Source organism: Hyperoodon ampullatus, assembly GCF_949752795.1.
Source record: "Hyperoodon ampullatus genome assembly, chromosome: 9".
NCBI classification, from domain to species: domain Eukaryota; kingdom Metazoa; phylum Chordata; class Mammalia; order Artiodactyla; family Ziphiidae; genus Hyperoodon; species Hyperoodon ampullatus.
The window spans coordinates 68,400,460-68,416,476 of NC_136922.1; the positions used below are offsets into that span (position 1 = coordinate 68,400,460).

A 16,017-nucleotide genomic window follows, 5' to 3' on the forward strand; every position below is an offset into this window, starting at 1 on the left:
TCTGCCAAAGTGACACTTCCCCTTGCTCCTTTGTGGCTAATTTTTTCCCCATCGTCGCTCCTGGTACCAGCTGGAGAGAGACCTTTAAAAGCTCAGCCTTGGGCAATGGCAAACAGGCAAGTCTATCTTTGAATCTCATTACAGCTCAAAGTAAGCAGAAAAATTCCAGCTACATTTCTTCAGTGTTTCCTAAAAATTTCCACAGGTCCTGCTCAGGAAACCTCTGCCTTTCCCAGCTGGAAGTGTGCCCAGGGGTCATAAGTAAATGCCTTCCAAATTGTAGGGCCTATTTAATTTGTGCAGTTTATATTCCAGAGGTTTCCTGTTAATTAATTAAAGTCTTGTTTAAGTTTAATTGAGAAGCCGGGTTTCCTTATAAGAAAAGTGTCTTTCTCTTTTCTTTTTCATCTGAGCAAAAGATCTGAAAATAGCTGTGCATTAAATGAGCAGCTTCTTAGCATGAATTGCAGGACCTTGCAGAAGGAATGGAGGAGGTTGTACAGCTCCAGTGCCCTCTTTCCTCCATCCCTAAGTGTAGCATGCCCTATAACTTATATAAAATGGTGATGAGGGCACACACCAAGGTGATTCAGAGAGACATCATCCCTTCCCAGTAACACAGTGTTATGGGAAAGTGTAAGAGACAATGCAAACCAAGATCTGGTCTTGAGTTCTGCTCATCTGTCTGAAATCTGGCTGCATGTAACAAATTGGGATGGCTTACAGATTATAAATAATTAAAATATTAATGAGGATGATACACTATAGAAAAAAAAGAATTCAGTTACTGTGGTTCACATAAAGTAAATTCAGTATTAACATGTGAAACACAGAGAAATAATTCAGACCTCCTGTCCCCAGTGATCAGTCTTTGGGTCACTCAGTAAGTCAAGATGAATTATAGAGTAAGGCAATAGCACAGATGAAAAGTCCTAATGTTGACAAGACAATACATAGTATCAGTTTTTACTCCTTCTCTTCTGGAGCACAAGGTGGGAGTGTCCCTTTGATGAGTCTTATCGGCTGAATTGTGTCCCCCCCCAAATTCATATGTCGAATCCCTGCCCCCAGTACCTCAGAATGGGACAGTATTTGGAGATAGAGCCTTTAAAGAGGTGATTAAGTTAAAATGAGGTCATTAGGCTGTGTCCTAATCCAATCTGACTGGTGTCCTTATAAGAGGAGGAAATTTAGACACACAAAGAGACACCAGGGATGCTTATGCTCAGAGGAAAGATGATGTGAGGACTTAGGAAGAAGGTGGACATTAGCAAATCAAGGAGAGAGCTGCAGAAGAAACCAAGCCTGCCAACACCTTGATCTTGGGCTTCCAGCCACCAGCACTGTGCGAATATAAATTTCTGTTCTTTAAGCCACCTGGTCTGTGCTATTTTGTTATGGAAGCACTAGCAAACAAATATAATGAGAAACTAAAAAAGTAAAGCCCCTAACATGCATTTTCCCTCATTGTTAAATATATAACTGCCAACCTCCAGAGGTACTGGAGCTCAGCTCCAGTCCTCTATTCAGGGCGCGTATCACATGGACTCTGGCTTTCAGCGTATGTACCATTGTAATTGTAATTATGATTGCAATTCTGATAAATCTGGAAGTATTAACACAATGTCATTCTGAATATTCCAGAGCTTAAGCCCCTGGATACTTAGGTATCTGTGGCAGAACCACCTAATATTAGCAGGTTCCATTATCACTGGCTCTGATGCAGTGTTTTTGATACATCAATGGCTGGGACTTAGATAAATCAATAAACATGAGGACAGTTTTACATTTTTATCTAACACCTTGTAAATGTGATGGAGGCAGAAGCTCCCAGGGCTCACCGTCCCACCTGAAGCAGTGGTGGGCGTGAAGAGGGGCCCACCACATGTGGCAGTTGCATGAAGTTGTCCACAGTTACCAGGGAAGGTGGTTGTAATCACAACTCACGATCCACTGCTCACTAGTAACAAGGAATGAGGGATCTGACACGCTCTACACTAAATATCAGCTGGAGCTTCCAACAAAGACAGAACCCTCTTTCTCCTTTTCCTTGGGCCAGTCTCTTGGATCCCTAAACTAATTTAACTTCCCTCAAGCTGTTTCAAGTTCCAACCCCAATTTTTCAGTAACCACTTTGGATTCTGATAACACCCAGAATTTGAGATTCTCTGCCCTACTCTAAGCTGATGTTTGCCAAAAATGTAATAAGCAGAGTTTTAGTCATCATTAAAAAAATAAATGATACCTGTCTACAATTGAGCCTTTCCAGATCACCCAGTCCTGCTTGTCAGTCTTCTTGGATTTGACTGCCCTGCCCCCATTCACTCCTAGATATTTTCTCTACTTCTTTGTGAAGGCCTCCAACTCCAAACTCTAGAGAACATTCTTATACAGGAGATATTCTTGCTGTTATAAAACATGCTCTCTTTGAATGAGGAAAAAAAAAGAATCTTCATTAGTGCCAACTACAGAGGCTAAATAATGCCAAGTGTAGGAGGAGACAGGAAGGAAGAAAGGAAGGAAGGAAGGGAGTGGGCCAAGATAGGTTTCTACCATGTACAGCCAGCAGGTCATTCTTTAAATCACCACGTACTGAAGAGAGATTTAACTGGCCCAGGTTTACACCCCAATTCTAAGTGCTATTTATTCTTTCCTAACAAATACCTATCTCAACTCTGCACATTATTTATTTAGCATATTACTATGTAGTTAGCTGACTCAGCATTCTCACATGCTCTAACTGGCATGCTCTAACAGTCTTTACCAGTTGCACATGACTATATGGAAATGAGCAGTGTCCTGTGGACCCTACCCTGGTATTCTGTGGTCAAGGGAATTATCTGTCCACACATGTAAAAGCTAGACCCATCTGGCTCTGTAGCCAGAGAATCACACCAGAGATCAAACCCTACCCTGAGAAGGTGAGCTCCCCAATGCCCATTCCTTCCTTGCTCATGGTTGAACTCAAACTCCTTCAAGGCCCATTCACTGATACCTCCCCCCCCACCCCCCATAAGGTTCCATGAGATGTAACTGGTCCAACCTCTAGACTCCCAGCCCTCAGGAGGAATTGTACCTCAACTGAATTCTGCCTCCATAAATATTTAGATGGCAAGGTTCACATCATTTAAAATTTTCCCAACTTCCACTTTTTTGCACACAATGGGTACCTAATAAATGATTATTGTACTTAATGATAAATAATTAAGAACATGTATTTCATCAGTCAAGTGTTAATTTTTTTAAAAATTACTTCAGGGATGTTATTTTGACCTGGTTTAAGACTTTGAAACATGAGGAGGTATTCTAACTTTTAAAAAAAATGGAGTCAGGGAAGGAAAATTTTTTTTAGGGACAAGCAAAGGATGTGAGGAATTTATATTTTGAAGAATTATAATTTGTGTTGGAATCGCCCTTAGAGATAATGACTAATATTTTTCCTTGTAAATCTAAAATTTCAGAGATTGTCTTAGATAATGGCTAGTTGGTGGGTGGAGAACATAGTGATATTACATTACGAAACCACAGCCCACACATTATCTTAAACGCCATTTTTTTTTTCCCTGAGCCTAGACAATTTCTGGCATTTAAAACTAGAAATTGCAAGTACAAGAAAAGTAACAAATACCCAAAACGTTACAAAGTACAGGACAGACTGGAAGTCTAGGTAAAAGATGCTTACTCAGTGCCGCTTTCCACCATCTGCGTGAGGAGAGAGATGCCATCCAGATTGATAAACTCCTGGGCAAACGTGACATCCCGGGAGAGGCTGGCCAAGTCCTTCAGGGCCTCCAGCTTGGCGTCCATACTCGACGACTGGATTCGTTCATGGAGCTGGTGGGCGTTTTGAGCCTCACCGGGGACAAAAACAAAGCACAGTGTTCACGGAGGAAACCACAACAGACAAATTATTAACATCTCATTGAGAAATGAAGATTCAAAGGCCAAAAGCACAAGACTAGATGAGTATTACAAACCAATGACTCCAACTTCAGGCAATGCCTGTCAATTTCACAGCGGGAATCAGTTGCCCTCTTTTGACAGGACCCATATTTCCATCTCAAGGAAAAGCAAAAGCCCAAGAACAGTAAAACCCCAGAAACGGAGCGGGTATGGCAGTGCGGAGGGTAAAATGGGGAGAATGTTTACTTTTTAAGTGAAATTATTATCTATAAATGACAGAAAGCTATTTGCTTAATTAAGCAATTACACAAATTTATACAGCATGTTCACCCGTTCAGTCAATACTCTGAGTAATAACTGCCTACACACAATGTTCAAAAGCTTCATTAGACACCCAAATCATCTTTCGGGGTTATGGAAAGTCTTCCAGCACAACACAATGGGGCTTGTAAATTCCACTTTTCAACAACACGTGTTTCACATGCATTAGCTATTTACTGCGTGAATTTAAAACAAAATAATTAGGCAACCAAATTAGCAGCTTTGTCTCCAATTAAAGTTCCCCTTTTTAAGGCATTTGCATGTTGCTTCTACATGCAGGACAGAAGTATACTGGAGGAGCTGAACTTCTAGATAATAATGTGTCTTCTGTATTTCTCATTCACCCAGTAAAGGTTTCCATATCTACCTTTCAGTTGGGACAGACAGTAGGAAAAATAAGATAATACATTTTTCTGCCTGTGTTTTTGCTTAATAGAAATAACTGAATATCTTTGTAGTTATTAACTCAAAACTGCAATGGTTGAAGCACTCTGCCATTCTCATATTCTCCTTTGAAACTTGTCATATTTCAGAGAAAGGGGAAGAAGGTATATTTGATCCCAACAATGAGGCATCTTCCCCCAAACAGAAACTGATTAGAGATATCAGAGGAGCCCCATGTGAACTATAACAAGGCTAAGATTGCAGAGCAGAAAAAATAGAATCCACACAGGAACTAAGAGCAAAGGGACTCCACCCCGAGTGCCCCCTTCCCCCCTGTCCAGCTCCCCTTCACTGTCACCTGGAAGCAGCCCCACAGAACGAAGGGGATTCAGCAGGGAAACCAATGCAAGCCTTCAGTGACCAAGACAGATGAAACCCATACTCCTACCACTTGGTCAGAGACATATACTGTGGTCTCCCATGTAAGTATAACCAAAACTTGACACTTTGCATCAGAAACTAGAGTAGAAGAAGGAAGCAAAGGAAAGTGCAGGAGAATAAGAACCTTTCCTACTCATTCACTGATACCCACATAGCTGACAAATGGCTCAAACCCTAAATTCCATTTTTTAGAAAGGGAGAATCACTTTATTTATCTTTTTCCATTGTTCAAAGATGTAACATTCTCCAAAATTTTCAAATGGAGATACAGCATTAACAGTAACATACAATATTCAAACCAAGTGAGTCACTTTGAATTCCTTGAAAAATATATTTTTCTCCCAGCAGGAAGTCTGCATTTACGATAGAGATTATGATAATAATGAGGACTCAAAAATGATTTCATTGTCATAATTAATAGTGTTTGGTGCTGTTAATACCACTAATAGAAACAGCTAACAGTTACTTAGTGATTTTCAGTTTTTGGCTGCGCTGCGTGGCTTGCAGGATCTTAGTTCCCTGACCAGGGATCGAATCCAGGCCCTCGGCAGTGAAAGTGTAGAGTCCTAATCACTGGACTGCCAGGGAATTCCCACCTAGTGTTTTTTGTGAGCCACTATTCAAAATATCTTCCTGAAGGACTTCATTCAATCTATCAGGCAGGAGCTTTCATTATCTTCATTTTACAAAGGAAATGGAAGTGTAGAGAAGTTAAGTAACTTGCCCAGGGTCACACAGCTTGTCCATGCTGGAGCTAAGATAGAGCCTGGGCAGCTGGACTCTGGGAACAGGCTCTAAAGTAGTGCACTGTGTCGTGCATGAGAACCCCCTGGATGGCTTCTTAAAACATGGCTACCTAGGCTCCACCCAAAGTTTTTGTTTCTGTAGGGCTGAGGTGGAGCCCCCTAAAGTGCATGTTTTTTTTGTTTTTTGTTTTTTTGCGGTACGTGGGCCTCTCACTGTTGTGGCCTCTCTCGTTGCGGAGCACAGGCTCCGGACACGCAGGCTCAGCGGCCATGGCTCACGGGCCCAGCCGCTCCGCAGCATGTGGGACCTTCCCGGACCGGGGCACGAACCCGTGTCCCCTATATCGGCAGGCGGACTCTCAACCACTGTGCCACCAGGGAAGCCCCTAAAGTGCATGTTTAACAAGCTCCCAGGTGCTGCTGCTGATGATGATCCTGGCATCACATGCTGAGAACCGCTGTTCTAAAACTCCCACGATACTGTGTCTTAAAGTGATGATGGAGGTGTGGCCCAGCCCCACAGGGCTCATGGGCTCTGCCTCTGTCTTCTAATCACCATCTCATCTTCTCCAGCTGGGGCCCCAGAAGCCCCTCGTGGCTTCCTGGAGCAAAAAGACAATCTACTCGCCCTTTTGAAAGGGTACATTTCTCAGCAGAAACATTTGCTAAGAAAATAGAAAGAATGAATCAATAATTATAAGATCTAGGTAGATGAGATTTATTATACCATTCTTTCTGCTTTTGTATGTGCTTGAAATGTTACCTACTTAGAAGTTCATGAATGAATTAATTGAAAATAGTAGAAGTGAAGAGAGACAACAACAGAAACCTGGAAAGGACAAGTGTCCTGAGCAGAAGAATTAAGACTCAACAGCCCCTCACAGATGTAGAGAACAGACCTGTGGTTGCCAAGGGGGAAGATGGCTGGGGGAGGCGTGGGTGGGGAGTTTGGGGTTAGCAGATGCAAACTAGTATACATAGAATGGATAAACCACATGGTCCCACTGTAGAGCACAGGGAACTATATTATATTTAATATCCTGTGATAAATCAAAATGGAAAAGAATATAAAACAGAATTTATATATATGTATAACTGAATCACTTTAATACACAGCAGAAACTAACACAATGTTGTAAATCAACTGTACTCTAATAAAAAAATTTTTTTAAAAGACCAAATAGTCACAAATCCTAGGACTGCTAATCGGTTGCTGCTGTGGAAATCAAAAATATTTTACCAGGACAGTCACACACCAGTACAACAAAGTGATACTCTGACTTGCTGGGGTCTCAGCCAAAGAGTTACTCCCAGTAACAGTAATAAAGGCTCCAAATTGTGTCAGACTGCAACATCCAGTTCATAGATGCAATCACCTGAGAAGTTTCTATGGAACAGTCCACAACTCTCCTGCACTTGACCTAGTGCCTGAAAACAATATGTCCTGTTTTCTTGGAGGTGTTCTTATCCTTAAGGGCAGACCTTCTTCCTTCCCTGAGTGCCATCATCTAAGAAGTCAACTCTTCATAAAAATGTCAAGTTCCCAAGGCATCTGGTGTTGGGTAAGTTTTCCTTGTGGTTTCAGGACATAAGTAAACCACCGGAGGGGACACACCATTCATGAGGATGGGAGGGTTATGGCCAGCTTGGCGGGCTGCGGTGGAGAGCTCCCTGAACTACGAGTGAGAAGCCGGGCTACTTCCAGCCCTGTCACTGGTTAGTTCTGGTGCCTTGGAGAAAGTCTCTTAATCTCTGGGCCTCATTTTCCTCATCGGTACACTGAGGAACTGTGATGAGATCACGTTTAGGGTTCCCCCAACCCACGGAGTCATAGATTGTTCCTCAGGTGGGCAGGAACCCTTGTCATGAAGTCTGCCTAGAGAAAGTTTGCTCCATAGATGTTAATGCCCTATGTGAGCCCCAATCAAAATATTATTATACATCAAACTGCTGGGACATTTTTAATGCAATATTTTTCCAGGTGGAACCGGAACAGGTAGAGATATGTATTCTTTTTACCTTCTTTAATTTCTAAATAACGTGGATGTGAAACTTTTATTAGAAAAAATAATGTGAGAATACGTTTTATTATTAAGATACTGGGGTTGTGTAAGAAAAACTTACTTTTTTGACATCAGTTATTTGCCAAAGATTACTCGGCACATAATTTCACTTGGCCTATATTCAGACAAGTCTTTACAGTTATCCATGAAGCTATGCCCCTTCAAAATCAAAGACAGAATCCTCACTCACTGATTCAACAAATACTCCTGGAAGCTTACTCTGACCCAGGCACTGTTCTATATATTTAGGATTCTGCAACAAACAGGAGGCAAGCTTCTTGCCCTCCTGGAGCAAGCTTACATCCTCGAGGTGGGGGGCAGACAATAAAACAAATTAACAGTAAGAAATTAAATATCGATGAGTTCATAGCAAAACTTAAAAGAGGAATGAGATAGTGACGGGTGGCTTTTTAAGATGGAGTGGTTTTCAGGGACAAGCAGCCTAAGAAAGCAACATTGATGCAGAGATCTGATTGACAAGGAGTCAGGCACATCAGGCAAGGGCCGAGGAAGATATTCTGGGCAGCAGGAATGGTTAGTACAAAGGAGGAACAGGAGGAACAAGGCTGTCATGTCTGGAGGGATGGAAGGAGGACCAGTGTATCTGGGGTTGGAGAGCAAAGGAGAAAGTGGAAGGAGGTGAGGACAGTCAAGCAGACTGGGCCAGGCGGCCTCAGGAGATCATGAGCAGCAGAGCTGGAGGAATCCTGGGTGGTGATGAGCATCCCTGACTGAAAGGATGCATTTAAATATCTAGACAGTTGTGTGGTACCTTTGGAGCTCTCAAAATAGCATTATATTCAAACCCTGGAAGCCACCACAATGTTCAACAATAGGACAATGGTTAAATAACTCATGATACAGTCATAGGATGAAATATCATATGGAATTAAAAATGAAGCTTTCAGAGAATATAGGATAGCATGGGCACATCTCCATGCTGCTACCAATACCTCTGTGCAGCACACCCTCCTCGCTCATCTGATCTTCCTACTGTCTCAGCAGCCTTCAGCACACCTAAGTGTTCCTTTCTTTCTCCTTGAGGCACTTTCTTCTGTTGGCTTCTTGGCCAGCTCCTCCTCCAAACCTGAGAGTGTGCCCAGGGCCCTGCCTTCCCTGTGGCGGACAACCTCACCCAGCGCATGGCCTTCCACTCCACGTACCTGTGATGACTGGCACACCTGTATTCTCCAGGCTGCCCGACACACATTCCTAACTGCCTGGTTGACATGCTGTTCTCATGGGCACATAACAGGCATCTCGAACTCTTCATTTTCCCCTTCCCAAACTTTCTATTCCAGTAAACAGCACTACTGTTTATTGTGCCCAAATACCGGGCCATCCTCACGGCCTCTCTCAAGGGGCACCACATCCAAAGTATCAGGAAGTGCTAGCGCTTGCCCTCTAACACTCCTTCAGACCCTCCACGTCCTTACAACGCAGGCAGCCCACACCATCTTCATCTCCTGCCGGGACTGCTGCCCTGAACTCCTAACCTGTCCCCCTGCCACGTACAGTCTGTTCTTGGGCAGCAGCCAGAGTGATCTTGTCACTCCTCTGCCTAAGAGCCTCCACTGGCTTCTCTCTAAGTTAGGCTCATAGGGCAATGGAGAGAAATAGAACTTAAGACAGCTTACAATTCGTTTCAAGTTTCTCAGCTCCGTGGAGAGAAATTGGTTCCAAAAATTTTAATGGCCTCCCTGTTAAGAATCTCTGATAACCTGAATCCACAGAGTGACTGAAATAACACTGCTTTTCTTTTAGCTAGGGTAACTGGCCCCCAAAATCAGTGTGACAAGCCCTCTGACCCAGATGCCTCTAATATCATTTCCCCAAACGAGAGAGAGCAGAAAGGCAGGGTTATGCTTAGAGCTGACAAAGCAACAGTAGATACTTGATGAGCAGTTTTATTTAATATGTCCACACGGGCCAAATGAGGTATAAAAGGCAAGAGTTCAGGTCATATATAAAACAGCTCTTAAAAATCTAATAGTTTGGAATACTGGAATGGTTTTAGCATGGAATGTTATGATTCACCTCTTGTATACTGTAGTGACATTATGGTATGTATTTGTGTGTGTATTTATTTAATTAAAAATAACGCCAGCACATGGTATAGAAATATGTAAGTATTACCAGAAGTTATAAAACAATAAATAAAGTTAGCCTAATGTTAACAGTTTCTTGTGTCCCTTGAGAATCATTTTTATCCTTTTATCAACATACATACACCTCCTTTCCCTGTGCATAACGCTGTCACTCCATACACAATGTTCTGCAACCTGCTTTTGCACTCAATAATAAAATTTGTAGATGCCTCTGAGGCAGCACGACACATTCTTTTTTACAGCTACACAGTATTCTATCACATGGTTATTACCTAATGCATTTAACTAGTCCCAACTGATAGACAGTTAACAGGTTTCAGTTTTTGATTACTGAAAGCAATGATGCATACAGCCCTGTATGGGTGTGTATGGTGTGTGTGTGTGTGTGTGTGTGTGTGTGTGTGTGTGTCCTGCAGTGCTTTTGTGAGTCTATCTACTGGATAAATTCCCAGCAGTAAAATTGTTAGGACAAAGACATATGTATTTTAAGCTTGGGTGGATACAGCTAAATTGCCCTCCAAAGAGGCTATACCAATTTATACTCTTGACACCACAGCATCTTTGCCTCACACCTTGATTATCTAGGAGTGTAGATTTTCATCTCTTTTGAGAGAAAGATTGAGTTTTTTCTTTCATATGTATCTATATCTATATAGATCTATACAGCTATAGCTAAATAGCCATATATAGATCTATACAGATCCATCTATCTATATATATCTATAGATAGACTATATATAGAGATTTATAGATCAAGAGAGAGAAAGAAATCATTTTTGTTTATAGCTTTTGGCCATCTGTTTTTGGGGCAGTTAATTTATTCATAAGAGATCCTGCAAATTGAGAAATCAGCCCTCTATTTATCATGCAAGTTGCCAATTGTTTTCCTTAATTTGCTGTTTTTGACTTTGTTTCTGGAATACTTTCCAAACATGAAGGTTTTGTGGGGTTGTTTTTACTTTTTGGTAGTCAAATTTATCAATCTTTTTCTTTATGACTTCTGGGTTTTGTGTCCTACTTAGAGTAGCTTTCCACACTCCAAGATTACAAATATATTTACTGTGAAAACTTTTTAAAACAAAAATTTCAGGAAAGTGAAAACAATGGTCTGGGAACGCAAGCTTCTTCTAATAGGAACAATAGCCAAAATTTATGTAAAATATGCTTTATGCAACGTGTGACCTCAGGTTAGATTTCCATAGGTATTATTATCATGGCAGGTACAAGGGAACACTACTTAGCTGCACAACCTGAAGGTCTCCAAACCCTGAAATGCTCAGAAATTCACACACATTTGCACACATTCTCTGAGTATGTTCATGGCTAGATTTTCATGATACTGGAGACATGGATAAGGACAGGACACCTAAAAAAGATACATGTTTAAGATGGTTACTAGAGAGATTGTCTAAAGATGTGCAATGCAGAGGAAGACCATAAGCCAAGTGTTGGACTTTTAAAAGAATAAAAATGTAGGTTGTTTTCTTCGATCTTCTCTTATTAATGCCCTATTTTGCTAGGAACAATCCAGAAAGGATGGCTCTATATAGAGGAGGACTGAAAATAAATCCATCAACAAAAATACCATCATTGATAGAGTGGAGGTGAGACTCAGCCCAGCTGCACATTGCCTAAAACAAGAGTGTGTGTATGCATGTGTGTACGAGTGTGGGCATGTGTGCGTCTTCTCTGGCTACAGGGAGAGTTTAGCTGAGGTAGATGAAAGGACTTGTAAAAGCTAGCACAACACTGCTTGCCAGTTTTCCTAGCAAATTTAATAGAGACAGCTATTTTTTTAATATATTTTTATTGTGTATGTAAAAAGTGAAAGAGTTAGCATATGCTGACCCATATTTTTCAGTCAAACACAAAATAATTTTTTAAAAAGTCTACCAGCAACAAGTGAAGTTTACAGATCCAAACTATCTTGATTATAGCGTAATTCCCAATTCTATACCCTGTGGCTACAGTCAAACCATAAATGCTTACTTAAACTGCAGGTGCCTGGACCCTATTCCTAGATACCATTATTCAGCTTCTCTTTAAAGGCTCAGACATCAGCATTTAAAAAATTCTACCAATGATTCAGGTTTGGGGACCACTGTCCTCTGGAAAATGTAAACCAATCTCTTGTAGTGAATTCCATCGTATAATATTGCCTTGTGCACTGGCTTTCACATCTCTCCATTCACTGTGCTGGGTATATGAAGGGCACAAGCTCCATTGTCCCCAGTGATGCCAAGTCATGCCATGGTGTTAGTACTTGACTTTCCAGATGCTGACAAACTCCACCCTGCCAAACACCTAACATTCTTTCAAGGAGTAGCTTAGCGCTGCAGAAATTTTGTTCATGAACCCATGGCAAATAAAAAAGAGAACTGACTTCATTTAGTGAAGGCCTAGATTTTTTTAAAAAGCAGTGCCTTTCTAATTCTGAGAGGAAACAAAAGGCAAGGTGTACTCTTTCTGCCCATCAAGGAGATGAATAATTTCAGCAGGATAAATAGGAACTACAAAACCCAAATGAAACCATGGTCTCTAAAGGTCAAATTAACATGAATTCATGCTGACTAAAGTAAGAAGATCAACGCTAAGGCAGACAAAAATGTCTCAGCTCATCATGTAGCCACTGAAAAATGAGTATGAATCATAATTCCCATTAAGTGGAAAAGAAGGTACCAAAAGACAGTTCAGCCAATGCCAGCAACATATTCTTATGGAGTCCATCACTGTGTTTAGGCTCAAAATGTTACTGGGTAAAATGTTCAGGAGTTTGTAAGCCTCTCTAATGTAATTTTTGACAAGAAGAATTTGTGGTGGTTACAGTACCCACAATTTAATTTTAGCCAGATGCTTTTCCCAATTTTTATATTTATTTTTAGCCTACCACATGGCTTCAGTGGAAACTGAAAATGAGAGCTAGACACAGTTTTCATCACATATTCAGAGTGAAAATAGAAACACTTGGTGTATTTTGTGCAGATTATTTTTTAGGAAAGAGATAAAATGCACTGTGAAAAATACGTAGTTTAAATATGCTAATGTTACTACCCAAAGTATCTATAAGCCAGCAAGAAAGATCAAGATAAGCAACACAGTCGGCTATAGTAATCTAAATATACTGTAGCATTTTGTTTAGCAGCTTTTATCTGGAAGACTTTGAAGTGTTTTGTTTTGTTTTTTCTAGAATCAGCTGTCGGTGAAACGGCGTTAAGTGGCAAACATTTCTTAAACTATATTTTTATGAATTGCCATAATAACTGACCAAAACTAGAAAATGCTTAAACTCTCTCTCTCTTTCACACACAGACACACCCTCTGACTTCAAAGGGAAGTAATGGGCTGTCTCTAGTTTTGTTTCCTTTGTTTGTTGTCTGAATTTGTTCAGATGGCCTTGGGTGGATCTGTGGACAGGTAGGTAAAACCGATCAGTACAGCTGAGTTATCCCATCTGTAATATGAGAATTGCTGAGATGACCCCAAAACTCAATCTTTAAGGTCAATTTACTTGCACATAACCTGGAACAAAAACTGCCCTTTCTGTAATGGGAAATAGAAGGAGGGGCATTCCTGCCAGTCCAGAATATGAGGACCGTCCAAAGATCTTTTGTTTCACACAAAAGTCACCGTGAAAAATTAACATCCCATAATCCTTTTAACAAACTGCAGATCAAAGACATTACTAGAAAGCTACAAACAAAGATCAACTTACTGGAGATGTGGTTAATCGAAGGATAGTGCCATTTTTTATTTCATTGCGATTCTGGAAAAGAAAAAAAAATCTTTGTAAATCTTCAAGTGGACGCTTGGGAAAGAAGAGAACAAAGGTAAATATAATCTAGCAGAGACTCTATATAATAAGCATTCATATGATTCAGTTTATTCTCACTTGAGTAATTTTTAGTTATTTCACAAAGAACTTTAAACTGGGTCCCAGATGTATTAACTTTATTTTTTTCCCTTCAATTCTTTTTGTTTAATTTAATTTTTATTTTATTTTGGAGTATAGCTGATTTACAATGTTGTGTTAGTTTCGGGTGCACAGCAAAGTGATTCAGTTATACATATACATATAACCATTCTTTTTCAGATTCTTTTCCCATATAGGTTATTACAGAATAGTGAGTAGAGTTCCCTGTGCTGTACAGTAGGTCCTTGTTGATTACCTATTTTATATATAGTAGTGTGTATATGTTAATCCCATACTGTTAACTCATCCCTCCCCGCCACCCCCCCCCCGACCTTTCCCCTTTGGGAACCATAAGTTTGTTTTCAAAGTCCGTGAGTCTATTTCTGTTCTGTTTCTTTATACCAAGTCATGGACAGCATTCAGTACAGAGGAAGTGAATATAAACCCAGAAAACAGGAATATGGGGCCCAAGGATAGCAATCAAAAAAAGCAATTTAAAAAGGTTATTAAGGGAACATGACCCAGCAATACGATTCCTACATATACACCCAAGAGAACCGAAACTATATGTCCACATAAAAACTTGTACACGAATGTTCAGAGAAATGTTATTCATAATAGCCAAAAGTGTAAACAACCTGAATGTCCATCAGCAGATGACTAGATAAACAAAATGTGGTAAATCCATATAATGGAATATTATTAGGCCATAAAAAGAAATGAAGTATTGATACACACTACCACGTAGATGAATCTTGAAAACATCAAGTGAAAGAGTCTAGAGGCAAAGGCCACATATTTTATGATTCCATTTATCAGAAGAGGCAAATCCATAGAAACAGGAAGCAGATTAATGGTTTCCAAGGGCTGGCGGAGGAGGATTTGGGAGTGAGTGATAATGGATGCAGGGGGTTTGGGGGGGTGATTAAATGTTCTAAAATTGATTATGGTGATGATTTCAGAAATCTGTGAATATAGTAAAATCCAATGAATTTAACACTTTATAAGGTGAGTTTTTTGGTACGTGAATTATATCTCAATAAAGCTGTTCTTTTTTAAATGAAAGGTTAGAAAGGAACCTGGTTTCTTAACATTTGCTGGTCCCTACTGCATTTTGCCTTGAAGTTAAGAACAAAGAGCATAAATGAGCAGATCCCAGATCAGTCCATCTCCATTTGGCAAGTGTATTTGAGGTGAGTGTCTTGAAACTTTCACTTAGCATCTTTGGCATTGAAGGGAGAATTTCACTGGTAGTTTTCTTTTCTGCCACCAGAGTACGCACCATGCTCAGCTTTCAGGAGTTGGCCTTCTGGGAGTCACAATACCACATCCCTCACCCTGGAGCACTGAGGCCAGGAGGTTAATAAAGTGCCTTGTGGGCCCTTCTCCTGTACTGTTTCAGACAAGTCCCAAGCTAGAATTTGCTCAGGATGCAGCAGGCACGCTGAACTGGTGGGAAATTTCTCAGGATGAGATGCCAAAAACACAAAGAACACTCACACTCTCCCTCAGCCAATTCTGACTACTTATTGGAAAATGAATTTTGTAAAAGAATTATCTGAAAGCAAACAGGCTTCAGGCCAATACTCCCTCCCAAAGAAAACCTAATCTGAACGTTTTATACTGAGTTCAGGCCTGAAAACTCCATACTGCCAGATTCAAACCTTCCTCGGGCAATTTCAGCGCAATCTAGAGCATCCCCAGGCAGACACCCTGGGCCACCTCTTGAGAGAGCAAGGTCCTCATTACCCGAAGTGTGCAGGCAAGGGCTGAATAGCCACCTGGCAGCCAGGCTCAGGTATGAGATGGTGAAATGAATTTCAGTCTTTAAAAAAAAAAAACTCCTTTCAACTCTAAAATTCTATGCCTCTATGAGAATTGGAGAGGAAGACCACAAATAGTAATTATAGAATTAAGGAAGCCAAACACATAGCATACCTCTTTCCTGTCAGGTTCTAAATGAAAGACAGTCAGAAGATGAAAGACTAAAATACCTCCTTTATTAGTGATTAGTGAACACAAGGCTGAGAGTGAGAACCAGCAGACAGATAACTAAACCCTCAGATTAACATACCCGTTGAGGTAAGACCAAAGGCAAGTTCCTTCCCAAGAGGAAAAGGGGGTCCAGTTTACTCTTCCCA

At 40.7% G+C, this 16,017-nt stretch overlaps 1 protein-coding gene across 2 annotated transcripts in view; it reads right to left on the reverse strand.

Annotated features, from left to right (window-relative positions):
- ELMO1 (engulfment and cell motility 1) overlaps positions 1-16,017 on the reverse strand; it is a gene marked incomplete at both ends in the record, with an annotated part of 466,567 nt that overhangs the window by 393,117 nt on the left and 57,433 nt on the right. For both annotated transcript variants that reach the window (XM_079711467.1, XM_079711468.1), the window contains 2 exons: positions 3,683-3,852; positions 13,679-13,729. In XM_079711467.1, the coding sequence (XP_079567593.1) occupies positions 3,683-3,852; positions 13,679-13,729 (221 nt within the window). The remainder of the gene's footprint in view (positions 1-3,682; positions 3,853-13,678; positions 13,730-16,017) is intronic.